The 25,794-nt window shown below is 35.3% G+C and overlaps 1 protein-coding gene across 1 annotated transcript in view; it reads right to left on the bottom strand.

Moving 5' to 3' along the window:
* Nucleotides 1–25,794, bottom strand: part of LOC101895809 (potassium channel subfamily T member 2) — a 241,293-nt gene that overhangs the window by 64,420 nt on the left and 151,079 nt on the right. The window contains exons 4-14 of the mRNA XM_059131141.1: nt 24,184–24,283; nt 23,898–24,096; nt 21,976–22,050; nt 18,474–18,557; nt 18,307–18,401; nt 17,926–18,109; nt 10,344–10,607; nt 9,864–10,042; nt 9,519–9,659; nt 4,656–4,805; nt 4,387–4,595 (exon numbers count right to left, since the gene is read on the bottom strand). Coding sequence (XP_058987124.1) covers nt 4,387–4,595; nt 4,656–4,805; nt 9,519–9,659; nt 9,864–10,042; nt 10,344–10,607; nt 17,926–18,109; nt 18,307–18,401; nt 18,474–18,557; nt 21,976–22,050; nt 23,898–24,096; nt 24,184–24,283 — 1,680 coding nt within the window. The remainder of the gene's footprint in view (nt 1–4,386; nt 4,596–4,655; nt 4,806–9,518; nt 9,660–9,863; nt 10,043–10,343; nt 10,608–17,925; nt 18,110–18,306; nt 18,402–18,473; nt 18,558–21,975; nt 22,051–23,897; nt 24,097–24,183; nt 24,284–25,794) is intronic.

The raw sequence follows: 25,794 nt of genomic DNA, 5'->3' as shown, positions 1-25,794 counted from the left end.
AAACATTGGTATCTATCGGTAGGTCTTACCGCCTCTCTTCTTTTCCTCGCTAACTTACCAAAAAATTTCGGAAATTATAAGCATTTTAGTTTTACAGACTTTTGTCGGTATATTTTCCCCACCTTAAATAACCCACCTCCTAACTGCGACAAACTCTTAGAGATTTTTATTATCCCATCGTTCAATGACAATACGCTGCTCGTTCACTTTACGACTCCATTGTTAGTTGGGTAAATAACAATTCCTTTCGTTTTTTTGCAATTTTTACGAGACTCTATAATAACTTGAACTGAGATTCTTGAGGGAATTTTGATAGTTGCATTTTAATGTTCAGTTCGGTTGGATTTGGTTTGGTTTGGTCTGGTCACAAAATGTGATTGATGTAGGAGTTGAGAGAGAGAGAGAGAGAGAGAAAGAGGGAGAGAAGGAGAGACTGGTCACACAGACTCTAATGATTGAACCATAAAACTGAATTTATTCTTGGTGTGTTCTCATTGGATGAAGATTTTACGACTTCAAGGATTTTCAGGGTATGCAAATAATTTTAACGAATTACAATCCCAGGGAATGACAGGAACAGTGAATGGCAGAAAGAGAAGACGGGAATTGCTGGTGAGAGGAAATCTGATTATGTCTTTAATTTCCATCTTTTAATCATCAGCCATAAAGAAGGAAAGGACAAGGAAAAAAATGCAACATTAAAATGGCAAGGATTGCCAACGTAAGAATGCAGCTGGTTGCATTTACTCAGTTGATATTCAAGGGTTTTTGAGATGATTACTCAATATGGTTGGCCGTTGCTTTAAACATAATTTAAATTAAGACTTTCGCTTAGATATTTATAAAGTTATTAATTGTCTGCTTTTGTAAATTATTAATCCTGGGGCGAATGTTAAAAAATACAGGGCTTCATATTTCACTATTTGACACAGAGTAAGTGTTGGTATGTCGAAATAATATAAAATTAAAAAAAACAAGTAAAAATGATGGTAACTTCGGCGGGGCCGAACTTTTAATACCCTCCACCATGTCGAAGGAAATTGAAAAATTTCAAAAAAAAAAAATCCGAAAACTACCACTCAAATGGAAAGCCTTTTATGGTGACTATACGAAATTTTTTTGTCATAAGCTGTAGTGCACATTACGAATTTCAAATACGAAATTTGTTACAATTACGGTGAATAATGTCGCAAAAATCATGAAAATACGAAATATCGGAAGGTACCGAAGACCTCGACCTGCACAGACAATTTTCTGTCTTAGGTTTTAGTACCCATTAGTATCTTTCAGTAGGAAATTTTAAACAATTCCGGTAAATAATGTTGTTGAAATCATCAACATACCGAATATCGGGAGGTATCGTTATATGGGGGTTATACGAAGACTTGAACCTGCACAGACAATTTTCTGCCTTAGACTGCAGTAGCCATTATGAACTTCAAATACCAAATTTGAAACAATTCCGATGAAAAATGTCGCTAAAATCGTCAAAATACCGACTGTCAGGAGGTATCGTTATATGGGGGCTATACGAAGACGTGGACCTGCACAGACAATTTTCTGCCTTAGACCATTATGAACTTCAAATACTAAATTTGAAACAATTCCGATGAATAATGTCGCTAAAATCGTCAAAATACCGAATATCGGGAGATAACGTTATATGGGGGCTATACAAAGACGGGGAGCTGCACAGACTATTTTCTGTCATAGGTTCTGGTATTCATTACGAACTTCAAATGCGAAATTTGAAACAATTCCGGTAAATAATGTCGCTAAAATCGTCAAAATACCGAATATCGGGAGGTACCGTTATATGAGGGCTATACAAAGACGTGGACTTGCACAGACAATTTTCTGCCTTAGACTGCAGTAGCCATTATGAACTTCAAATACCAAATTTGAAACAATTCCGATGAAAAATGTCGCTAAAATCGTCAAAATACCGACTATCAGGAGGTATCGTTATATGGGGGCTATACGAAGACGTGGACCTGCACAGACAATTTTCTGCCTTAGACCATTATGAACTTCAAATACTAAATTTGAAACAATTCCGATGAATAATGTCGCTAAAATCGTCAAAATACCGAATATCGGGAGATAACGTTATATGGGGGCTATACAAAGACGGGGAGCTGCACAGACTATTTTCTGTCATAGGTTCTGGTATTCATTACGAACTTCAAATGCGAAATTTGAAACAATTCCGGTAAATAATGTCGCTAAAATCGTCAAAATACCGAATATCGGGAGGTACCGTTATATGAGGGCTATACAAAGACGTGGACTTGCACAGACAATTTTCTGCCTTAGACTGCAGTAGCCATTATGAACTTCAAATACCAAATTTGAAACAATTCCGATGAAAAATGTCGCTAAAATCGTCAAAATACCGACTATCAGGAGGTATCGTTATATGGGGGCTATACGAAGACGTGGACCTGCACAGACAATTTTCTGCCTTAGACCATTATGAACTTCAAATACTAAATTTGAAACAATTCCGATGAATAATGTCGCTAAAATCGTCAAAATACCGAATATCGGGAGATAACGTTATATGGGGGCTATACAAAGACGGGGAGCTGCACAGACTATTTTCTGTCATAGGTTCTGGTATTCATTACGAACTTCAAATGCGAAATTTGAAACAATTCCGGTAAATAATGTCGCTAAAATCGTCAAAATACCGAATATCGGGAGGTACCGTTATATGAGGGCTATACAAAGACGTGGACTTGCACAGACAATTTTCTGCCTTAGACTGCTGTAGCCATTATGAACTTCAAATACCAAATTTGAAACAATTCCGACGAATAATGTCGCTAAAATCGTCAAAATACCGAATATCGTGAGGTGCCGTTTTATGGGGGCTATAGGAAGACGTGGACGTACATGGCCCCTTTCTATTTTATCCTGTAGCATCTGTTACGAACTTCACATACCAAATTTGAAACAATTCCGGTAAATAATGTCGCTAAAATCATCAAAATACCGAATATCGGGAGGTACCGTTTTATGGGGGCTATAGGAAGACGTGAACCTGCATATCAAAATTTTTGTCATAGGCTGTAGTACTCATAACCTCAAATACCAAAATTGAAACAATTCCGATGAATAATGTGGCTAAAATCATTAAAATACCGAATATCGGTAGGTACCGTTATATGGTGGCTATACGAAGACGTGGACGTACATGACCCTTTTTCTATTTTATCCTGTAGTATCTGTTACGATCTTCGAATACAAAATTTGAAACGATTCCGGTAAATAATGTCGCTAAAATCATCAAAATACCGAATATCGGGAGGTACCGTTATATGGGGGCTATACGAAGACGTGGACCTACATGGGCCATTCTCTGTTTTATGCTGTAGCATCTGCTACGAACTTTAAATACCAAATTTGAAACAATTCCGGTGAATAATGTCGCTAAAATCATCAAAATATCGAATATCGGGAGGTACCGTTATATGGGGGCTAAACGAATACGTGAACCTACATGACCCATTTTCTGTTTTATACATTGTAGTGTCCATTTCGAACTTCAAATACCAAATTTGAAACAATTCCGGTGAATAATGTCGCTTAAATCATTAAAATACCTAACATCGGGAGGTTCCGTTATATGGTATATGCTATACGTAGACGTGGACCTACATGGCCCATTTTCAATACCCAAAGTCATGCAGATCTAATACACATTTGAGTAAAATTTTATTAACCTACTTCATTTCGTTCGGAAGCTAGAGTGATTTCCACAGACGGACAGACGGACGGACATTGCTAAATCGACATAAAATGGGGTCTAAAATGTATATTTCGAGGTGTTACAAACGGAATGACAAACTTAATATACCCTCCATACAATGGTGGAGGGTATAAAAAAATTGTAAAAAATATATCAAAAAACAGGTTTTTATATATCTCTTTTTGGTATGTCAAAATAAAATACATTTTTTCAATTTAAAAACAATTACTCATAACATCAGACTCACACACACAAACACTCTTAAGGAGGCACGCTCTCACACTCATTCACACGCACATACAACACATACATATAAACAGCACGAAAGCATAGTTTGTTTTAGTAACAATTATTTAGTAGCAGTTATTGTAGTAGAGTAAGTAGCAGAGTAATCAAAGGATAACAAATATTATTAGGTCGCTGTCTTTTTTTTTTATTTCCTTTCGAATTTTCTTTTCAAATAATCCAAATCGTAACTTAGTTCAGAAGGGAACAGAAACCTAACAAAAAAAAAAAAAACACATAAAACAAAACAATAAAATCGAGAACCCAACTCAAACCGTAACCAAAACAAAACAAAAAAGTCATTGCAAATGAACAATGGCCCGTTTTTAATTGTTCCGCCAACTTACCATTCTCCTTGCCCGTCACATTGTCTGCATTTTGGTTCTGTTGATTTTGATTGACCACAAATGCAGAGTTCTCTTCCTTGGTGATGCTCATGTAATAGCAGGTGTCATCCTTTTTCATGATATGCCTGGGACCGGGATTTAACAGTATCGTATCCTCATAGAATTCTGGCAAATGGGCTGGACGCACACCAACCAAGGCCACGCCGTATCTGAAAGAGAGAGAGGAAAGTTTGATAGTTGATTTGTAGGAAAGAGAGCCAAGGACTTACTTTCGATGTGAATGGAAACTGGCATAGGTAAAACTTTTACCCTCATACTCGCCAAAGAAGCGACTATCACCCAAAACGATGTGATAGATTTCATTACCCGAACATTTGCCATATAAACGATGCCATTCTTCGGGCGATTGTTGGCCTTCCCTGGATGGGATGAGAGGTAGATTTGTTAATACAAGGATTTTTAATTGATTCAAATAGAAGTTTTGGATATCGCTGACAATGTAGATATCAATCTCTTAAGATATCGATATAAATATCGATAGATATCGATATAAATATCGGTAGATATCGATTTCATATCGATATGGATATAAATATGGATATAAATATCGATAGATATCGATATAAATATCGACAGATATCGATATAAATATCGATAAATATCGATATAAATATCGATAGATATCGATACAAATATCGATAGATATCGACATAAATATCGATAGATATCGATATAAATATCGATAGATATCGATATAAATATCGATAGATATCGATATAAATATCGATAGATATCGATATAAATATCGATAGATATAAATATCGATAGATATCGATATAAATATCGATAGATATCGATATAAATATTGATTGATATCGATATAAATATCGATAGATATCGACATAAATATCGATAGATATCGATATAAATATCGATAGATATCGATATAAATATCGATATATAATCGGTATTGATGTCGGTATTGAAATCGGTATTGATATTGGTGTTCGTAACAACATTGATATTCATATCGAAATTCTTATCAATAATGAAATAGATTTTGAAATCGATATTGATATCTGTGTTCATATCGATATTGACATCGATATAGACATTGATATTTATATCGATATAGACATTGATATTAATATCGATATTGATATTGATAGCGATATTGACATCGATATTGATGTCGATATTGAAATGGATATTGATATCGGTACTCACATCGATTTGATATCGGTATTTATGTCGATAATGACATCGATGTTGATATCGATATTTATAAATATATTGATATTCATATCAATTTTGACATTGACATCGGTATTAATATCGATAGTGAAATAGATATTGATATCGGCACTCATAATTAATTTCTATTCATATCGATATTCATACCGATATTGATATCGATATTAATATTGATATTCACATTCATATTGATATCAATTTTGAAATCGATAATAATATCGATATTGAAATCGATACTGATATCGATACTGATATCGATACTGATATCGATTTTGATATCGGTGTGGATGTCGACGATATTTGAATCTGTATTTATATCGATATTGACATTGATAACGATATTGATATCGATAGTTTTATTGGTATTGATATTGATTGTCAGTATTTATGTACGTATTATTTTTATATTATAACTAGGATTAGTATAGAGGTTGTTATCGATTTATATAGATATTAATAACGACATAGAAATCATTAAATCCTGAAATTTTTTTGTGGTATAAAATTATAAGGGCAATTTATTTATTTTTTTATATTGGCCATTTCCGTCTCTGGCTATTGATAATTTTCAACAAAAAATTATATTTTACACTGAGAACTTTTAATTTTTTGTCGAAACCCGATAACTTTGACACTGTGAGATTTATAAAAAATTCTATTTGGACACGGAAATTTAATTTTGTATTCAGGGAATTCAATTCTAGGCAATTCGTTACTCTTTAATCAGTTCGGGCGCTGTTTGAATGAAATAATCGGTCCTCAGGGCCTCAAAACTTATTCTCAAGCCAATTTTATATTTTGTAATAAAAATAACCATTTATATTTACATACCTGCAAATATTCCTAACAAGTGAGCATATTTAACTATTGATACCGATATAGATATCGAATTTACCATCCCATTTTATGTTTGCCATATTGGCCAAACTCAATTAGCCCTAAGCTCTTAGCAGTTTTATTGGCTAAGCCTGCCAAGCTATCAAATGGTCGAATTACCATCCTTCAATGCTATTGAATTTTTATTCGAAAATTTAATTAACCAAAGAAAGATAAACATAATATTTACATGGCCAAAGGTCATCCATCAATTTGGAATTTGGCATGAATTATGTAAATATTTACAAATTCCATGCAAACGGAACCCCCCCCCCCATTCTAACAACAAACTAGGCAATAAAAACCAAGCATTTAATATTAAGGATTATCAGGAAATACTCCGTCCATGGCAAGTAATTAGTTAAATAAAGTAAACAAAAATTATGTTACCTGCTAAGGGGACAATTAATTAATTAGAAATATTGTAGATTGATGGAGTAGAAAATAGAGAAGGAATGGGCCAACAGGTGTGCCTCTAACCCTGTAGAAAACCACTCAACAACTTCTGCATAAAAAATAAACTTTAAAATTCCACTGATTATTCATGTCCCAGTAGTGCAATTTCCCTGCTCTATTTGTGTTTTGGGGTCAGCATAAAACATTAGCTAATTTCCATAATGCCACTGTGTCCTCGACAATGCTTTTTTTGTAGTTGTTTCTTGTTTTTGTAAATTCCACCAGAAGCCGCTATCTGTCGCTTTCGGCAAATAACTGAATTTATGTGGCTTCATCGCTGTTGCCAATAACGTGGTCCGCGAGATTGTGGCTTTGAGGTTAGTTTTGGCATTAATGTACACTTAAAATGCATGAACAGTGGGTTCCACAGGACAAAAAATTATTTCGATTATAAAGTTTTTGAAAAGTGTAATTAAGGAATCGGGTATAACGATTAAGCAAAGGTTATTTATTTTTAATCTTCAAACATTATTGTTTATTAGGGAATATAAATTATCCACCAGAGTGGATAAATTATCCACAGACACGTATAAATTATCCACAAACGTTGATAAATTATCCACAATAGTGGATAAATTATCCACAAAAGTGGACAAATTATTCACAAACATGGATAAATTATTCACAAAGGTGGATAAATTACCCACAGTCGTACATAAAATCCACAAAATCCGTAATTTATCCACGTGGATTTTATCTACGACTATGGCTAATTTATCGACGTTAGTGAATAATATATCCATGTCTGGATAGAATTCACGTGGGTAAATTATCCACAAATGTGGATAAAATCAACGTGGATATATTATCCACAAATCGGATAAAATCAACGTTGTTAGTTTCTCCACAAACGTAGATAAATTATCCAAAAACGTGGATAAAATTATCCACAAACGTGGATAGAGTTATCCACAAACGTGGATAGAATTATCCACAAACTTGGAAAGAATTATCCACAAACGTGGATAGAATTATCCACAAACGTGGATAGAATTATCCACAAACGTGGATAGAATTATCCACAAACGTGAATAGAAATATCCACAAACGTGGATAAATTATCCACGAACATGGGTGTGGATTTAATCCACGTTTGTGGATAATTTATCCACGTTTGTAGATAATGTATCCATGTCTGTGGATAATTTATTTAACTTATCCACGTGGATTTTATCCACGTTTATGGACAATTTATCCACAAACGTGGGTAGAACCCACGTGGATAAATTATCCACAGACAGGATTAATATATCCTCAAACATGGATAAATTATTCACAAAGGTGGATAGATTATCCACAAAAGTGGAATTTTTTTTATCTTCCTCGTTTGTGGATAATTTATCTATGTCTGGATAGAATTCACGTGGATAAATTATACACAAATGTATATAAAATAACGTGGATAAATTATTCACAAGCGCGGATAGAAGCCACGAACGTTGATAAATTATCCACAAACGTGGATAAATTATCCACAAACAGGGGTAGAATCCACGTGGATAAATAAATTATCCAAAAACGTGGATAAATGATCTACAAAAGTGGATAAAATCTACGCGGATAAATTATTCACAAACGCGGATAAATTATCCACACTCGTGGATAAATTATCCACACTCGTGGATAAATTACCCACACTCGTGGATAAATTACCCACACTCGTGGTTAAATTATCTACAAACGTGGATAAAATCTACGCGAATAAATTATACACTCGTGGATAAATTATCCACACTCGTGGATAAATTATCCACACTCGTGGATAAATTACCCACACTCGTGGTTAAATTATCTACAAACGTGGATAAAATCTACGTGGATAAATTATCCACACTCGTGGATAAATTATCCACACTCGTGGATAAATTCTCCACAAACGTGGGTAGAATCCACGTGGATAAATTATCCACTAGCGTGGACAGAATCCACAAACGTGGATAAATAAATCCACAAATGTGGATGAATAATCTACAGACGTGGATAAAGTCCACGTGGATAAATAATCCACAAACGTAGATAGAATCCACGTTAATAAATTATCCACAAATGTGGATAAAATCCACGTGGATAAATGATCTGAAAACATGGGTAAATTATCCATAAACTCGGATAAAATGCATGTGGATAAATTATCCACAAACGTGGATAAAATCCACGTGGGTAAATTATCCGCAAACTTGGTTAAATTCCCACACAAAAACAAAAAAAGAAAAATACATGGATAATTTCATCCGCTACTTTTTTCAAATCAAATATACTTGTGATCAAATTATCCATGCACCCCATAATTTATTCACAATAAATGAATAAAAATTTCTCTCAACTCCTTTACAGCTGACTCCTGACACTGTCTTCTGGAGTTTGATTACTGGATTATCCATTGCCTCTGCTACAGCTACTGCAGCTAGACCTCTTGTTAGTATTCATATGTATGCATGTAAGTATGTATGTGTCTGTTATTCTGTTACAATGTACTGTTTATTAGTTTCTCTTTTTTCTCTCTCTCTCTCTCTCTCGTTTTCTCTTTCTTTCGAATTTATACTTACTGCCCCCGTGATGTATGCAACAATAGTGTCACCAGGGTACTAGCGCCAGGACATGTACAGTTATTAGCCAACAAAGCATATTTAAATTCGTCCTCACACACGACATGTTCAGCGAATTTAACATGAAGCTTATGTTCGGGTCTGTATGGAAGGAAGACAACAACAACAACAACAGAAATGATAACAATGATATCAACAATGGCTGGTACAACACACACATACACACACTAACATACACATATTAGGTATTGTTTTTGTTGGCCACATTCTTAGCTAATGGAGTTGTTGGAGTTCCATTGGGCGGATGCTGGGAGGGTTCGACTAACCGAATGCCTGACAACTTACCTGAATATCTGCACATATTGCGGAACATTGGGGGCGAAATCTTTAACAGCCCACGAACGTAGAATTGTGTGTTCATCGGCAGCAGTCTTATCGGCATAGTTGCGTGCGGCGAGAATAAAACAGGCCTCAGCCTCATTCATGCGTGCTCGTGCCAAATCACCATCCTTTAAACAGGATCCCTGCAAAAGAAAAGGAGGTCAAGATAAATGATGTTGTTAATAGTTGGGTCAATGGATGTTATGGCCAAAAGTCATGCAAATGATTTACTCAGAACAAGAAGAGAGGATAATAACCCGGAAGGCCAAAATGAACAAAGAAAAAGAATCAAAGGCTTAGTTGCTAATGACCAGGACAAGAGGTTGTATTAATAATAACTCTCACAACTTAAGCATTAAAATCTTAATTTTCTGGAAGGGTCGATTGCATGTCTTATTCAAATTAGCAAAAGAAAATAATCAAGTCCGATCATTTGTTTCTTACCTGTATATAAATGACACGCTGAGCCCATATTGGCACCTGCAGAATCATACGCATCGTTGTATCCAATTCCATGGGACTTAACAGCACCACATAGTAGTCCTGCAGCAGTGGATGGGCATAGAACTCATTGAGGAAATCCATTATCGTATCGGCATGCAATGTCGTGGAGCACACGACCACATGTTTTTCACTCTGGGCACGATGTGAGGAATAGCTGCCGCCCAATTTTTGACGTTCCATCCATGTGAAGGCCAGCTGTTCGAACTGAAAAGGAAAAGAAAGATAAGAGAACAATTGAAAAATGGTTTGTGTAAAATTTGATAATCCTTGCCACGTGGAATATAAGGCAGGCATTCTTTCTTACGAAAAAGGAAAGGCCTTGAAAACAATCGGAAATGTTTCAAATAAGAATCCTCTTCAGATAAACACAAAAGGGTTTTGCACAGAAGATCATGAGGTTCAGTAGATCTTTCTTTAGGGCTTAAAGTCTTCTTAAAGAAGCTTTAGCTTCTCTCATAGCAGACCGGAAATTCTTCTCATATAGGAGGGCTAAATGTGTTCTCATAGAGGAGTTCAAGGTCTTTTCATAGAAAAGCTGAAGGTCTTCTCCTAGAAGAGCTGAAGGTCTTCTCCTGAAAGAGCTGAAGGTCTTTTCCTAGAAGAGCAGAAAGTCTTCTTCTGAAGGTCCTAGAAGAGCAGAAAGTCTTCTCCTAGAAGAGCAGAAGGTCTTTTCCTAGAAGAGCTGAAGGTCTTCTCCAAGAAGAGTTGAAGGTCTTCTCCTAGAAGAGTTGAAGGTCTTCTCCAAGAAGAGTTGAAGGTCTTCTCCTAGAAGAGTTGAAGGTCTTCTCCTAGAAGAGCTGAAGGTCTTCTCCAAGAAGAGCTGAAGGTCTTCTCCAAGAAGAGCTGAAGGTCTTCTCCAAGAAGAGCTGAATGTCTTCTCATAGAAGAGCTGAAGGTCTTCTCCAAGAAGAGCTGAAGGTCTTCTCCTAGAAGAGCTGAAGGTCTTCTCCTGGAAGAGCTGAATGTCTTCTCCTGGAAGAGCTGAAGGTCTTCTCCTAGAAGAGCTGAGGATCTTCTCTTAGAAGAGCTGAAGGTCTTCTCATCGAAGAGCTGAGAAGGTCTTCTCATCGAAGAGCTGAGAAGGTCTTCTCATCGAAGAGCTGAGAAGGTCTTCTCATCGAAGAGCTGAGAAGGTCTTCTCATCGAAGAGCTGAGAAGGTCTTCTCATAGAAGAGCTGAGAAGGTCTTCTCATAGAAGTGCTGAGGAGGTCTTCTCATAGAAGAGCTGAGGAGGTCTTCTCATAGAAGAGGGCTAATAAGCTATCTATGCATGTCCTGGCCTGTCCATGAGCTACAGCATCATTCCAACTTCAGTCAGATGGAAAAAAGGTCATAGGCCACGGAAAGTTCTCTGTGCTCATTTCATTCTCCAGCTATGCATTGTTACAAGTTTTGAGTGATTGCAAAATGCCAGAACGGTGACAGAAAACAAAAATAGTTTTCGAGACTTTAGAAAATGTCCTTGTACCAATGTTCGTTCAGTTCATTTCCTTGTTAGTCTTTTGAATCGTAAGAATGTTCCTCGACAACGAACAAAAAAAAAAATGCAGTTCTCTGGAACTGCATTCGAATATAAATTTTGTTGTGAAAGAAATGAAAAAAGAGAAAAAACTTTTAAAACGAGGTGCATTGTTCGGCTGCGGGAGAAATGTTTGCAGGGGCGTAGATTTGCTGCAGCCACAGGTATTTCTTTCCTCCAGTGTTAGAATTATGGCTCACAGCAATGAAAAAAAGTTACGTCAGTGTTCATAGCTCAATGCAAAAACAATATTTTCACAATCTTTATTGATTCCATAAAGTTGTTGTGTTCTGTTGCTGCGTAGTTTCAATGATTTCGGTTTTTTTGCCCCGCCACGTTAAAAGGTTACTGGCATTTCCCTTAGAATTTGACAGATTCAATAAAGAAATTGATTGATGGTCAAACACTGAAGAAGTCCAGAAGAGGAGAATGGGTGGCAACAATGGTGATGGTTTGAGTGGGGTTTTTTTGTCGATGTATGTGTGTGTACGTGCGTTTACATGGCAAAGGCTTAAATGTTTTATGTAATATAAGCAAACTTCACTGCCCTCACCCACCACCACCTTTGGTATATAGCTATGATTCCCATTTTTATTTACAACGGCTATTTCAGTTTGACAGATGTGACCTACATTAAGTTTAAATGCTTAAATATGACGTCATTAATTTCGAACAGTGTTTTGAATGCTGAGGGAAAATATTAAAAATCAGTTTGAAATTTGAATAAGAACCATGAGAGAACCTCCATTTATATAACTGGAAGATTTTCAGCGAAAAGCTCCCCTGTAATGAAAAAAAAATTTCCTCGGCATTAAAGGAATGATGTAAATAATATATTTCACTTATTTATAGAAGACTTTTCTAAGATCCTCACAGTTGACCTTTCATAAAGCCTTTCAAAGTTCACAATTTCTCCTCATGGAAAACTACTACATTTTTTCATGGTCTACCGATAGGTATTTTCTAAAAATTTAAGGAATTATAGTTTTTCGTACTCGAAATATCACACAAAAAACTTTGTCCGAATATCTCATTTTTTTAATACGAATTGTCAAGGATTCTGTATTTTTAGCGACTTGACTCAGAACTCCACTTTCCAGTTTTCGAATATTAGGGTCTTTGCATTGGTATTAGTGTCAAACAGTACAAATGTAATAGGTATGCCCATTTTCATCCAAATACCATTTGTACCAAAATTTTCATATCTTTTCAGTACCAAAACCGTACAATTTTTGTAAATTGAATTTCGTAGAATATTTTAAAGCCGTCAGGCAAAATTGTACTAATTAGTATTTTTGGTACGAATTTTCAAAATGTTTTGCACCAATGTTGTATATTACAAAAGTATCAGTCGGTTTTGCCCTCAACCAATGTTCGATTATTTATATATATTTATACCCTACAACACTATGTGTTGGGGGTATTATAAGTTTGATTGGGCCAAAAATTATGTAACACCTCGAAATATTGGTTTCCCACATAGGAAAGTATATATGGGTCTTCCTAGCTCGCCGAGCTGAGTCGATCTAGCTATGTATGTCCGTCCGCCCGTCTGTCTATGTTAATTTGTAATCAAGCTACAGGTCGCAATTATGAACCGATCCTCACGAAATTGAAAATGAAGGTGGGATTAGGGCCAGAATAGAATCCTATTGTTTTTGGGAATGATTGCACGATATGTAGGGGTTGAAATGGACCAAAAACAGTAAATTTTCCTGATTTTGCAGTTGCTCTATAGGCCACAATTATGAACCAATCGACGCGAAATTTTACATGGAGTTAGTGTTTTGAACTGGGCAGAAACCTATCAATTTGGCCATCGAACAATAATTAGCGGGTAAAATAGACCCTAACTTTTATGTTAGAAAATGGGAAAATTTCCACTAAACCGCGAATATTTTTAGTTCCAGCCAAATCACAAATACATTTAAAGATCACTTCTGACCATTACAGTGATGCTAATAGTCAAGAAACCGGATATATAGCAAAATAGGTACAATAGATATGTAAAAGAATTGATCTTATTTATTCTGCTTATAAATCAAGAACCACTGGGCCGATTTTCTCTTGCCAGAAAAGGATAAAATCTAAGAAAATCGCGGGATAATTTACCAATAAAAAAGTGAACATCTTTTGTCGATTTTTTTTCAATTTTTGTCATATTTTTTATCGCATGCGATTTTTTCAATTTGATTTTCAATTTTGAATTTTAAATATTCTAAATTTTTACACCCCCCAACATTACGTTTTGATCCTCACGAAATTTTTTCCTGGGGGGTAGGGTCAGAATTGAAGCTTATTGTTCTTAGGATTTGTATTTAGAAGTTTAAGACTAAAAATTTTAAAATTTTCTAATTTTGTAGTCGTTCTATAGGCCACAATTAAACACTAATTGACACGGAATTTCGCATCGAAAGAGAGTTGAGGACAGAGAAGAAGTCTAGCATTTTGGATGACCATTGGATTACATTTAGCTGTAAAATGGATCACAACTTTCACAACTTTTGCCAAATTTTCCGGGCCAAAAAACTAAGGGTAACCTCTGGACGGTGCTCTTTGACATTATTTCAAAAACGAAATCTTCCAAAATGGATTTGGATATAAGGGGACTTCGAACAGCTTGTAGTGTTGTAGGGTATTACATGGTCGGCCCCGCACGGCTATAGCCTTTGCTTACTTGTTTGACTTTTGTCATGATTTTTTAATTTGCTGGCTCTGTATGAAGTAGGTTCCGAAGGCACAGGTCTATTCTATACATTTCGTATCGGACCTAAAAAAATATGATATAAATATTGTGATCTGCCAGGTTTGGACTATATCGACTACTTTCTTAACTTTATTTGAAAAATGTGATCATTTTTAGAAAATATTAAAATGTACTACCTCACAGGTATATTCAACCGAATTATTCCATTTTTATACTTCATCTAATACAGATAAAAATATTAGGTATGGGCAAAATTACAAGAAAATCGAACACTTATATCAAATTTTGTGCGAGATCATACATTTCATATTAATCTCAGGTTTCTGGTTTAAATAAATATTTAGACATAGCAAGTTTGAGAGAATGAGAGATAAAAGTATTGAAAATTGTGACCCTTTGCGGGTGAGTTACCAGAAGGGGTTCGCAGATATACATCACCTTCACCACAGATCTTGTCTTAACAAAAATGTTTGTATGTGTGAAATTTGGAAAGAATTGGATGCATATTTTGATCTTTTGGAGCGTTGTGTTTTTCAAAAATCTTGAACCCTATGTGGGGGAGGTACCAGAAAGAATAGTCCAATCTCTACCATCTTTATAACAGATCCTGTGTTGATGGAAATATTGATATGTACCAAGTCTGGAATGTAATCGAATGTTAATTCCGCTTTTAATGACCTTCATGAATATTCGAAATTTTGAGGCTTTGTGGGGGAGGTACTAGAAGGAGTGGACCGATATATCCCTTATATATTGTGTTAGTAGAAATAATCAGATGTGTGAAATATAAAGAGAACCTGATGCTTATTTCGCGTTTTATGACTTTCATATTCAAAATGTTGACGGGAGGTACCAGAAGGAATGGTTTGATCTCTACCGTTTTTATGACAGATCCTGTGTTGATAGAAATATTCAGAAGTGCCAAGTCTAAATGGAATCGGATGTTAATTTCACGTTGACTGATATTTTCTACTTTTGCACCTGACCGAGAACTGAGGCAAATATTAGGATTTGAAAAGTTTGGAGCAAAATCGGAGTATCGGAGAAGGAGTGGACCGTTGTATTCCATATTAACACCAGGCTTTCTGTTAATAAAAATCACAGGATGTGTGAAATTTGAATCGGACTCTTCTATCACATTTTATAGGAGTTATAATTATTCAAAATTTTTACCCTTTGTGGGGGATCGATATTATCCATTTATGAATCTGACCGAGAACTGAAGCCAATATTAGAATTAACAAAGTTGGAGCAAAATCTAAGTATTGCTTCTCTTTTTGTGCAGAAAATAGTGTTTTTTTTTTTTTAATTTCGACCTTTTATGGGGGAGGTACCAGAAGGAGTGGACCGATGTATTCCATCTTAACACCAGACCCTGGGTAAATCAATTTATTGGGATGTGTGAAATTTGAAGACAATCGGACTCTTACATAACAATTTATAAGAGTTATAATCATTCAAAATTTTGACCCCTTGTGGGGGGGAGGGTGTGTTACTGGATGGAGTGGACCGATATTGTCCATTTTCACACCTGACCTAGCATTGATGCAAATATTAGGATTTTCAAAGTAAGAGCAAAATCGAATTATCCTTTCTCTTTCTGTGTAGAAAATATTTTTTCTTGGAAAATTTCGACCTTTTTTGTGGGAGGTACCTGAAGGAGTGGACCGATATATTCCATCTTCCAGAACTTGTTTTAATAAAAATAATAGGATGTGTGAAATTTGAAGACAACCGGAACGTTACATTACATATCATATGAGTTTATAATTTTATAATTTTTCAAAATTTTTACCCTTTGTGGGGGAGTTATTGGATGGAGGGGACCGATGTTGACCATTTTCCATTTTCGCAAATATTTGGTTTTCTGTGCAGTTAATTATTATTTTTTTTAACATTTTGACATTTTTTGTTATTTCAACGAGGCACGTTTTGGCTGAATCAAATTATATATTCCCTCTTACGCCATATGCCTGAGGGCATAAAAAATTAGGATTCTGAGTTCGAACAAAATATTTGAAATTTTTAGATTTTGAACCTTAGGGTTGCCCATATTTGACGGACCCATCTGGCAACGCCATAACTTTTGACAGAGATGTCACATCGCTTAATGACATACCGCGTTTGAAGCGTCAGTCCAAGCAGATTGTTACCAAGAACCAATACACTCGTTCTGAAACAGATGAAATTTACATTCAACAGAAGAAGTCAATTGTGAAAACTCAACGTGCTTTTAAAACATTAAAAAATGTGAGAAGTGCGCCTTCTAAGAACGCCATTAAGCGTTTATACGAAAATTTTTCGACTGGTAAGGCTCTTTCTAATCCGAAGAGGCCATATTAAAGTCGACCAAGGCGATCGGCCGAGAATATCGCTGCCGTACGAGCAACTGTTGAGAGGTCCACAAGAACATCCCAAAATCGCCGTTCTCAGCAGTTGGGCATGGCTCGGTCCACTTTACAACGGATTATTCGCATTGATTTGCATTTGTTCCCGTACAAAATTCAATTGACGCAAAGAATGTTGCCTGCGGACAAGCCTCGTCGATTGGAATGGGCCCAAAGGGCCCAAAGGTCCGGGGCAACCCTGTAGTATATCAAATTTTAGTATTATTAAACAGTAGGGTATTAATTACTTTTTCTAGAAACTCCACCCTATCTCACGTCTGTAACCAGCGGGAGATCTGTGTACGAAATATTAAGATATTAATTTCAACCTTTCAGAAACAGAGTTTTGGTTCTCATGAGTACCTTTTGGTAAATATTTCAAAATCCCAGAAATATCTCTCCTCTTGTTGTCGTTTTTTGTCTGGGGTTTGAAGATAAATAATTCATGAATTTTTTACAAGTTAATACATATTTATGTATAGAGATGACATTTAAAGGGGTCTTCTATACAGTCCTTTATATTGGACATTCATATAAAAAAAACAAATACCTTCCCTGACATTCTCCGAATTCGCTTTCACATCACTGTTCTCATTTTCAAAGCAAAAACATATTTCTATATGCCTGGGTATAAATATTTTGTACACAACTCATTTTGTTTTCAATGAACTGTCACATTATATAAAATATCATTGCCCTCTCCCATTTTTCCCTACTGAGGCGGTCTGCTACAGAATCCACTTCACATGAAACGTAAACAAAGCATAAACCCATTCCAGGGTTCTCCTTTTGTTTACATTTTCTTTTCTTGTGGCCGTCAGTCTGTTACTGTTGTTATAATGGCCCGATTCTCTGGGTTTTTGTTCGTTTCGGTTTGTTTGCTCTTAAAACTCTGCCACCATAACTTACCTGCGTTGGTAGAACAATTAAAGCCACACAAATCATTATGACCATGTACAACTGTGAGGGCCAGATGTCGGGCACGAAATCACCGTAACCCACTGTCGAGAAGGTGACCACCACATAATAGGTGGACTGGAATAAATTCAAATGGCGATGGCCGGCACGTTGAAAATGTTGTATGCCACAAACGCTGGAAGACACAAACAAACAATGAATAAGAAAAAAAGGGAAGAAGAAGATGAAATGAAAGGAAGAAAAAAATATAAAAAAGAATGTTTGAATGGAAATATCTGTTTTGTGAAGCATGCATTCAATGTCATATTTTTATGGTTATATAATAGGACAGAGAGAGAGAGAGAGAGAGAGGGAGAGTTCCATGCAACTCACCTGGTAAAAACTAAACACAACAATGTGGCCGACAATATTGTCAGTTGTTGTGACAAGGCTGACTGTGACTTTTGCATGGCCCGATGTAAATCGTTCTGAAATTGAAGTAAATAATCAATTTTTTATTAATTGTATCTCAAATGGGATTTGAATTTTTCGTTACTTACGAACATGTTCTCCAGGGAACGTTTCGCCAGCCAGCAATTTAGGAATATGGGTATGAATAAATTTCTTAATGGAGACCATAATATCTGGGAGAAAAAGACATAAACAAAATTAGAGAAAATATTGAGTTTTTGAAATTTTGTCATATATATATGATCTGTTCCAGTACCTGCAAGAATCTACTTGTTTTACAATTTTCTTCGATAAGATAAAGAGAAAATCGGTTATCATAGTAAAAACTTTTACATTCTTGCAGTTCTGGAACAGACCAATAACATGGAACGTAGGGTATAATAAATAGTTCATTATGCTTGTATCTAGTTAAAATAAATATCAAATGCTTGATGAAAGAGATAATTGGGAGATAAGGGACACCTCACTCATTTGGCCTCTTACAATCGCAGGCATAAAAAGCCTACTGGAGGATTTTTTTGAAAGGACATTACAATATCCTCCATGATCTGCAGATGACATATGAAGGAAGCTTCTATCCTTTACAATACATCTCTCAACCACGATCTGCAGATTTCTACATACGGAAGAAAAATTTTATATTCAATAGAAGATTTTTGAAAGGACTTCTGATGGAACTTTTGTTCCATAGAAAACTTTAGAGCAGACTACTATGTAATATCTTTTAGACGATGTCCTTTCTGCTGAATAGATCAAAATCGTATATTCTATACAATACTCCTGAGAAATAATAGAAATTCCCCAAAGAATACCACTGAAAATGATACGGTTCTATAAAATTTTTTCTAAAAAATTCTACCGAACTTATATTCAATAGAAGACCTCAGAGCTGACTTTAGGGAATACATCTCAGTGGATTTCTTTCAGTAAAAGAAAAACGAAAACATTTTATATCCGAAATTATATCTCTGAAAGAGCTTCTATTCTTATACAGGCTTCTAAAAGGACCTCAGTTTTATGAGATAACTAAAAAATTATAAAAATTTTTAAAAATCTTCTATTTTTTATTACATATTTTAATATTCTATAGCTCTACTTTATTAAAAAATCTGCGACATGCCTACTATTTCCTATTGCCTCAAGTGAGAACTTTTATTCTATAAACGATATATGTTCTAAAAAAATACTCTGGATTTTTACTCTTTCCTGTTGGGGTCTCAACAATAGAGTTGCACTCAAAGCTCTTCTATTCTAGGAGCTTTTCTTTCTTAGAAGACTTCTTAAAGGACATTTGAACATTTTCCTCATCTTGTAGTCTTTATACGATTATTTCTATTAGATATCTCTTGAAATACTTTTCTAGAGAATCTATGTTTTATAGAAGTTATTTGTGAGAACTTAGAAATAAGCAATGCAAAAATCCCGAAATCTCGTATGTTCTACAGAAGACCTCTTAGAGAACTTATCTTTTATAGAAGATCATGGGAAACAGTTTTCTTTTACATTTTCCAGTAAAGACCAATGAGAAGTATTTTATTAGAAAAATGGTCTTTTGGGATCTCAGAAGTATTAGGGCCTTACTAAATTTCTACTGTTTGTTTTAGAGAAGTGCTCCAAGGAATTTCCTTTTTTTGCTAATAGTTATGAAAACGGAATTCCACTCTATGGAAGTCCTTAAGTCCTTATTGAGGACTAAGAGGACTTTAATTTCATAAATATCCTCCCAGAGAGCTTAAAAGCTATAATCGATCTCCGAAAGAAATTTCTCAACAAAAGGCCTCTGAGAGGATCAATTCTCTATAGAAGATCTCTGGACGATTTTGTTTACAGATGTAATCTAAACTACTTTTTCTCTTCAAAAGACTATTGAGAGAAGTTATATCACAAAAAAATTTCCTTCGAAAGAATTCAGAAGTTTAGAAGCCTTCTGAAAAATCTCCATCTCTTAGAGAAGTGTATTTCATAGATGCTTTTTGATGAATTTTATAGGCAAAATATATATTAAAGGACTCCTACTATATGGAATTCTCTGAGTAGACTATTATTCTATAAAAGATTTCCAAGTGGAATTCAGTTATTATTCAAGCGGAATTTTACTCTATAGGAGCTCTTCATGATGAAGAAGACTTCTATTAAGTAAAAGTCCTCCAAGAGGACTCAATTCCATAGGAGATCCCAAAGGGGTCTTTTTCAAAAAGGAGATCTGATAAAATTATTGTCCTATTAAAAAATTACAAGACCTAAAATTTGTTACAATTCCTCCGAGAGGTTATCCTTCTATGGAGGACTTTAATTTCCCAGGACACTTCAATTTTATGCGAGTCTTCCAATATAAATGTATCTCCAAAAATAGGAATTTCGATCAATAGAAGTCCTTTGAGAGAACATCTATTTATTTGAGATCCATTGATCGGACTTTTATCCACCCTCAAAGAAGACATTTAAAAGTAGAATTATTTTTTATACTTTGTTCTAAGATATTATATGACAAAGGGGACTATAAAACTATTTATGAGAGTACATCGATTCAATAGAAATTCCTGCTACTGAGCTTAAATCATATAGGAGACGCCTAAGAGAACTTCTCTATAGAAGGCCATTGATAGGACGTTTCGTTTGATTCTAAAAAACATATTTTATAGAAGAACAGAGGGATTTTTTTATACAGGACTTCTATTCTGCAGAAAACCCTCTATTCTTCTATTTTAAGGAAAACCTCAGAGCGGAAAAGGGCTTTTGAGAGTATTTCCTTTCAATATAACTTCAATAAAACTTTTCTTAAAGAAATCGAATAGAAGTCGTTTGTGAGGTCCTCAATATAAGTCCTCTGAGAGATTTTTAAAAGAAACATTTAATAGAAATTCTGTCAAAGAACTTTAATAGAAGTCCTCTGAGAGAACTTTAATAAAAGTCACCTGGGAGAACTTCCATTCAATACACGTTCTTTGAAAATGCTTCTACTCTGACATTTATTTATGTAAAATCCTTTGGAAGAGTATGTTTCAATGAAGACCTTTAAAAGATTATTACATTATGTAGATGAATGCTGAATGCCTGCTTCTCTATAGATCTTCGAAAGGGCTTCAAATCAATGAAAGACCTCAAAAAAAAAAAAAAAATTAAATAAAAATAAAATTCTTGTAACTCTTCTCTATAGCGTAAACATTTTGTCCTAAGTCCTAAAGTCCTAATCCTTCTCCTAGTAGCCCTACTTTGGCCGGAAAAAAATTGGAAAAATTAAAGATTTGAATGGATGTTCATGTATATGAATCCTGCTCCTTGCAGCAATGCGTTTTATTGAAAGTCGACTATCAGAAATATGGGCTGCCGATAGTTTACTATCTCTGCTATGTGTTCTAATATATTCGCGCCTTTTTATAGAAAACTATTATATCTCATTAAGAAAAAAACACCTTGAGGCTATTCAACTTCCAATGTTGACCAAGTTTTTCAGGATCTTAAGTTGAGGTGTTAAATCCTTCTAGGAATGTAGTTTTTTACAGGACTCAAGATTCAACGAAATTATTAACTTACAATATCCTCCATTCCAAAACAAACACAAATACATTTGACAGCATTTCTGAAACTTACCGTTAATGCAAAAGGTATTGTCGTAATTAATTCTAATATAAAATGAAACGAAAGAATTTGTTGCCATATATTTCCCTGTAAAGAAAATAAATGAGAACAACAACAACAACAATATATTATATTAATAAGGAACAAATAATACAATAAAATAGAGGCCTGGATGGTAAATTAACTTAACAAAGCAGGTCGATTTTTACCCAGATGGTAAACAAATGGTAACAATAAATAGAATTATGTAGGGGAGGTTAATTTTCCACCACCTTCCTTTCCCGGGTTAATATTTGTTGACACTAGTTATTTTCAGGGATGGAAAAGTTACTATGAAATAAGTTTGGCAGTTAAGGAATTTATTTGGAGCAAATGAATTTATAGTTCTTATACCCTCCACCATGGTATGGAGGGTATAGTAAGTTTGTCATTCCGTATGTCACACCTCGAAATATACATTTTAGACCCCACAAAGTATATATGTTCTTGATCAGCATAAAATTCTATGTCGATTTAGCGATGTCCGAACGTCTGTCCATCTGTGGAAATTACTCTAGCTTCCGAATGAAATGAAGTAGGTTGATAAAATTTTACTAAAATGTATATTATGCCTGCAGGACTTTTGGTATTGAAAATGGGTAATGTAGGTCCACGTTTTGGTATAGCCCCCATATAACGGTACTTCCGATATTCGGCATTTTGATGATTTTAGCGACATTATTCACCGAAATTGTTTTAAAATTGGTATTTGATGTTCGTAATGGATACTACTGCCTATGGCAGAAAATTGTCTGTGCAGGCCCACGCCTTTGTATAGCCTCCGATATTCGATATTTTGATGATTTTAGCGACATTATTCACCGGAATTGCTCCAAATCTGGTATTTGAAGTTCGTAATGGATACTACAGCCTGAGACAGAAAATTGTTTGTGCAGGTCCACGTCGTCGTAAAGCCCCCATATAACGGTACCATATAACGGATATTATTCACCGGAATTGCTTCAAATTTGATATTTGAAGTTTGTTATGGATACTACAGCCTAAGACGGAAAATTGTCTGAGCAGGTCCACGTCATCGTAGAGCCCCCATATAGTGGTACCTGTCGATATTTGGTATTTTGATAATTTTAGCGACATTTTAGCGGAATTGTTTCATAAAATTTGGTATTTGATGTTCGTAATGGATACGACAGCCTATGACAGAAAATTGTCTGTACAGGTCCACGTCTTCGTATAGCCCTCATATAGCGGTACCTCCCGATATTCGGTATTTGGATGATTTTAGCGACATTATTCACGGGAATAGCTTCAAATTTGGTATTTGAAGTTCGTAATGGATACTACAGTCTATGACAGAAAAATATCTGTGCATGTCCACGTTTCGGTATAGCCCCCATCATATAATAATACCTCCATACATTCGGTATTTTCATAATTTTGATGATGCAGGTCCACGACCGTAATATAACGGTTACATTCGGTATTTTTAGGATTTTAACAAAATTTTTAATAGATTTTTTTTTTTGAAAATTGCCAAATTTATTCAAAATAGTGGAGGGTATTCAAAGTTCGGCCCGGCCGAAATTACAGCGTTTTTAATTGTTTTTTTTTTCTTAAATGTCTGTGAAACTCAAAATATATTTCCGAGGTAATTGATATTTATTGAAAGTATTAACCCTCTAAGGGTACCAAAGTATTTATTTTTGTTAAACTAAACATTTCTCAAAATTCCCAGTAATTTCAATTTTCCATCCCTGGTTGATAAACTTTGAGTTGATTGGGTATGTGGTGGTTTATGAATTGTTTAACAAATTGTTAACATAAATTAAAGTAGCCAGTTAATTTGTGTGTGTGTGTGAGTAACTTCAAGTGGTGGTGGTGCAAGGGAGATATATTAAAGAAAAAATTAAAATTATATAACTTGGCATACTTACCTTATAGCCTAAATATGTTAAGAGTACGGCTTCCGTTAGTGAGACTAAAGCTAAAATTAATTGAACAGCCCATAACACTGTGGGACGATTCACCCACAATATTGCCTCCCAATTGATAATGGGTTTCTCCTGGAACTCCTCTTCGGTCAGTTGGGCCGAAGCCAGAAATTCCGTTTTATTGCTAACCGTACAGCCATAACTGCAAAGGAAAAAAACAAAAAAGAAAAACACACCAAGGTCAAAATCTAAATTTAAATCCGAAAAGTTAAAAATATCTCTCACTCACCATGTGGCATAGGTTGGATCTGTATCCGTTATCACACGTAATATATACAAAACACACGCTAATAATTTAAAAAATAAATCAGCTATTCGTATGCGTAAACCTGTTTGGAAAAGAACAAAACGAAAGAGAAAGACAGAGACAGAGACAAAAGTAAATAAAAATTTGCGCAAAAAAGGATTATTTCTTATCCATGAGCATGAGGCAAACAGAATTTCACAGTTGAATAGTTTCATGTGAAAGGCATATTTTACATACATATTATATTTTCTTTTCAGTCGATGTCAATCCTTTCTTTTTTTTTTTTTGAAAAAAAAAAATGCTACTAAAGATTTCCAAGAATGTTACACAACAATTGTTCAAACATTACAAATACTAAAAACATAATAATCATATCAAATGGCACGTGCCCTGACAAGCCCATCCATCCAACCATCCATACACCACATATTACACACACACACATTTATACACAAAGAGTGTGTGTGTTTCTGTGTGTGTGAGAGAGAAAGCGGGGGAGAGCACCATATCCTTTGCCTTCGAATGTTGTAATCATTTAATGTGTGCCAGCATTTGTTGGTCGTAACCCTAGCCTCTTTATTCCTGGTGGAGTATTCTAATATTCCCCTAATGAATCTCTGGTGATGACATGGTCTCCTGACACAGACAGGGCCATCGCACAGTGCATGGAAATGTGGTTAAAGATTAGATTCATTTGAAAATTAAACTAAGTAATATGGAACAGCCTAAGAAAAATCGATTGGATAGAAGTTATTCTCGTCGATGGAAACCTGTAAGAGTATTTTGTGCACAGGGCCGATAGTATGGTCTTCCACATATGGAAGCCATCTAGAAGACCCATAAGTCCTTTAGATGTACAGGGTGAGACAAAAAAACTACAACAAAGTCAAACGTCATCATTTTTACATTTTTTTTTTTTTAAATTATTGAATGAAAGCAAGAAATGTCGGAAATAGCATCAAATATTAGAACAAGTTTAGATTTGTTCGAATTGGTCAACTTTGGCACGAATTATGGTCTTCAAACGGCTAATGAAACCGTCACACGCTGCCCGAATGTTGCTCTGCGGTATTTTGGCCCATTCCCGGCCAAGTGCTTGCTTGATTTGATCGCCACTTTGGTATTTTTTAGTGTCAACCTTGCTTTCCAAAATACTTCAGACACAATAGTCCAACGGAGTGGTATCCGGAGATTTTGATGGCCATTGTGCGCTGGAAACGAAGCGAGGAACCACATTTTGTAACCATTCTTGGGTGGCGCGTGCTGACTGCGATGGTCCTGTTGCAATGTCCAAGGTCTGCTGCAAAAATGTTTGCGTGTCCAAGGCTTTCGTACACACCCACCAGAATATTTTCGCGATAATATTCGGCATTTATTCTGATGCCACGGTCGATTAATAGGAGCGGAGATCGATCAAGGTGTGCGGCCAAAATATTTGCGTACCCAAGGCTTTAATACACCCTCCAGAATATTTTCACGATAACATTTGGCATTTATTCTGAATAAGAGCAGAGAGCGACCATCGGCTGTTATGGCGGCCCACATCATCACCATGGCCGGCGCTTGAGTTCTGGCGGCAACCGAAGATGCACA

This window comes from Musca domestica, unplaced genomic scaffold (genome assembly GCF_030504385.1).
Source record: "Musca domestica strain aabys unplaced genomic scaffold, Musca_domestica.polishedcontigs.V.1.1 8, whole genome shotgun sequence".
Lineage (NCBI taxonomy): Eukaryota > Metazoa > Arthropoda > Insecta > Diptera > Muscidae > Musca > Musca domestica.
Note: the sequence above shows the minus strand (reverse complement) of the source record. Positions and strands in the feature narration are given on the sequence as shown.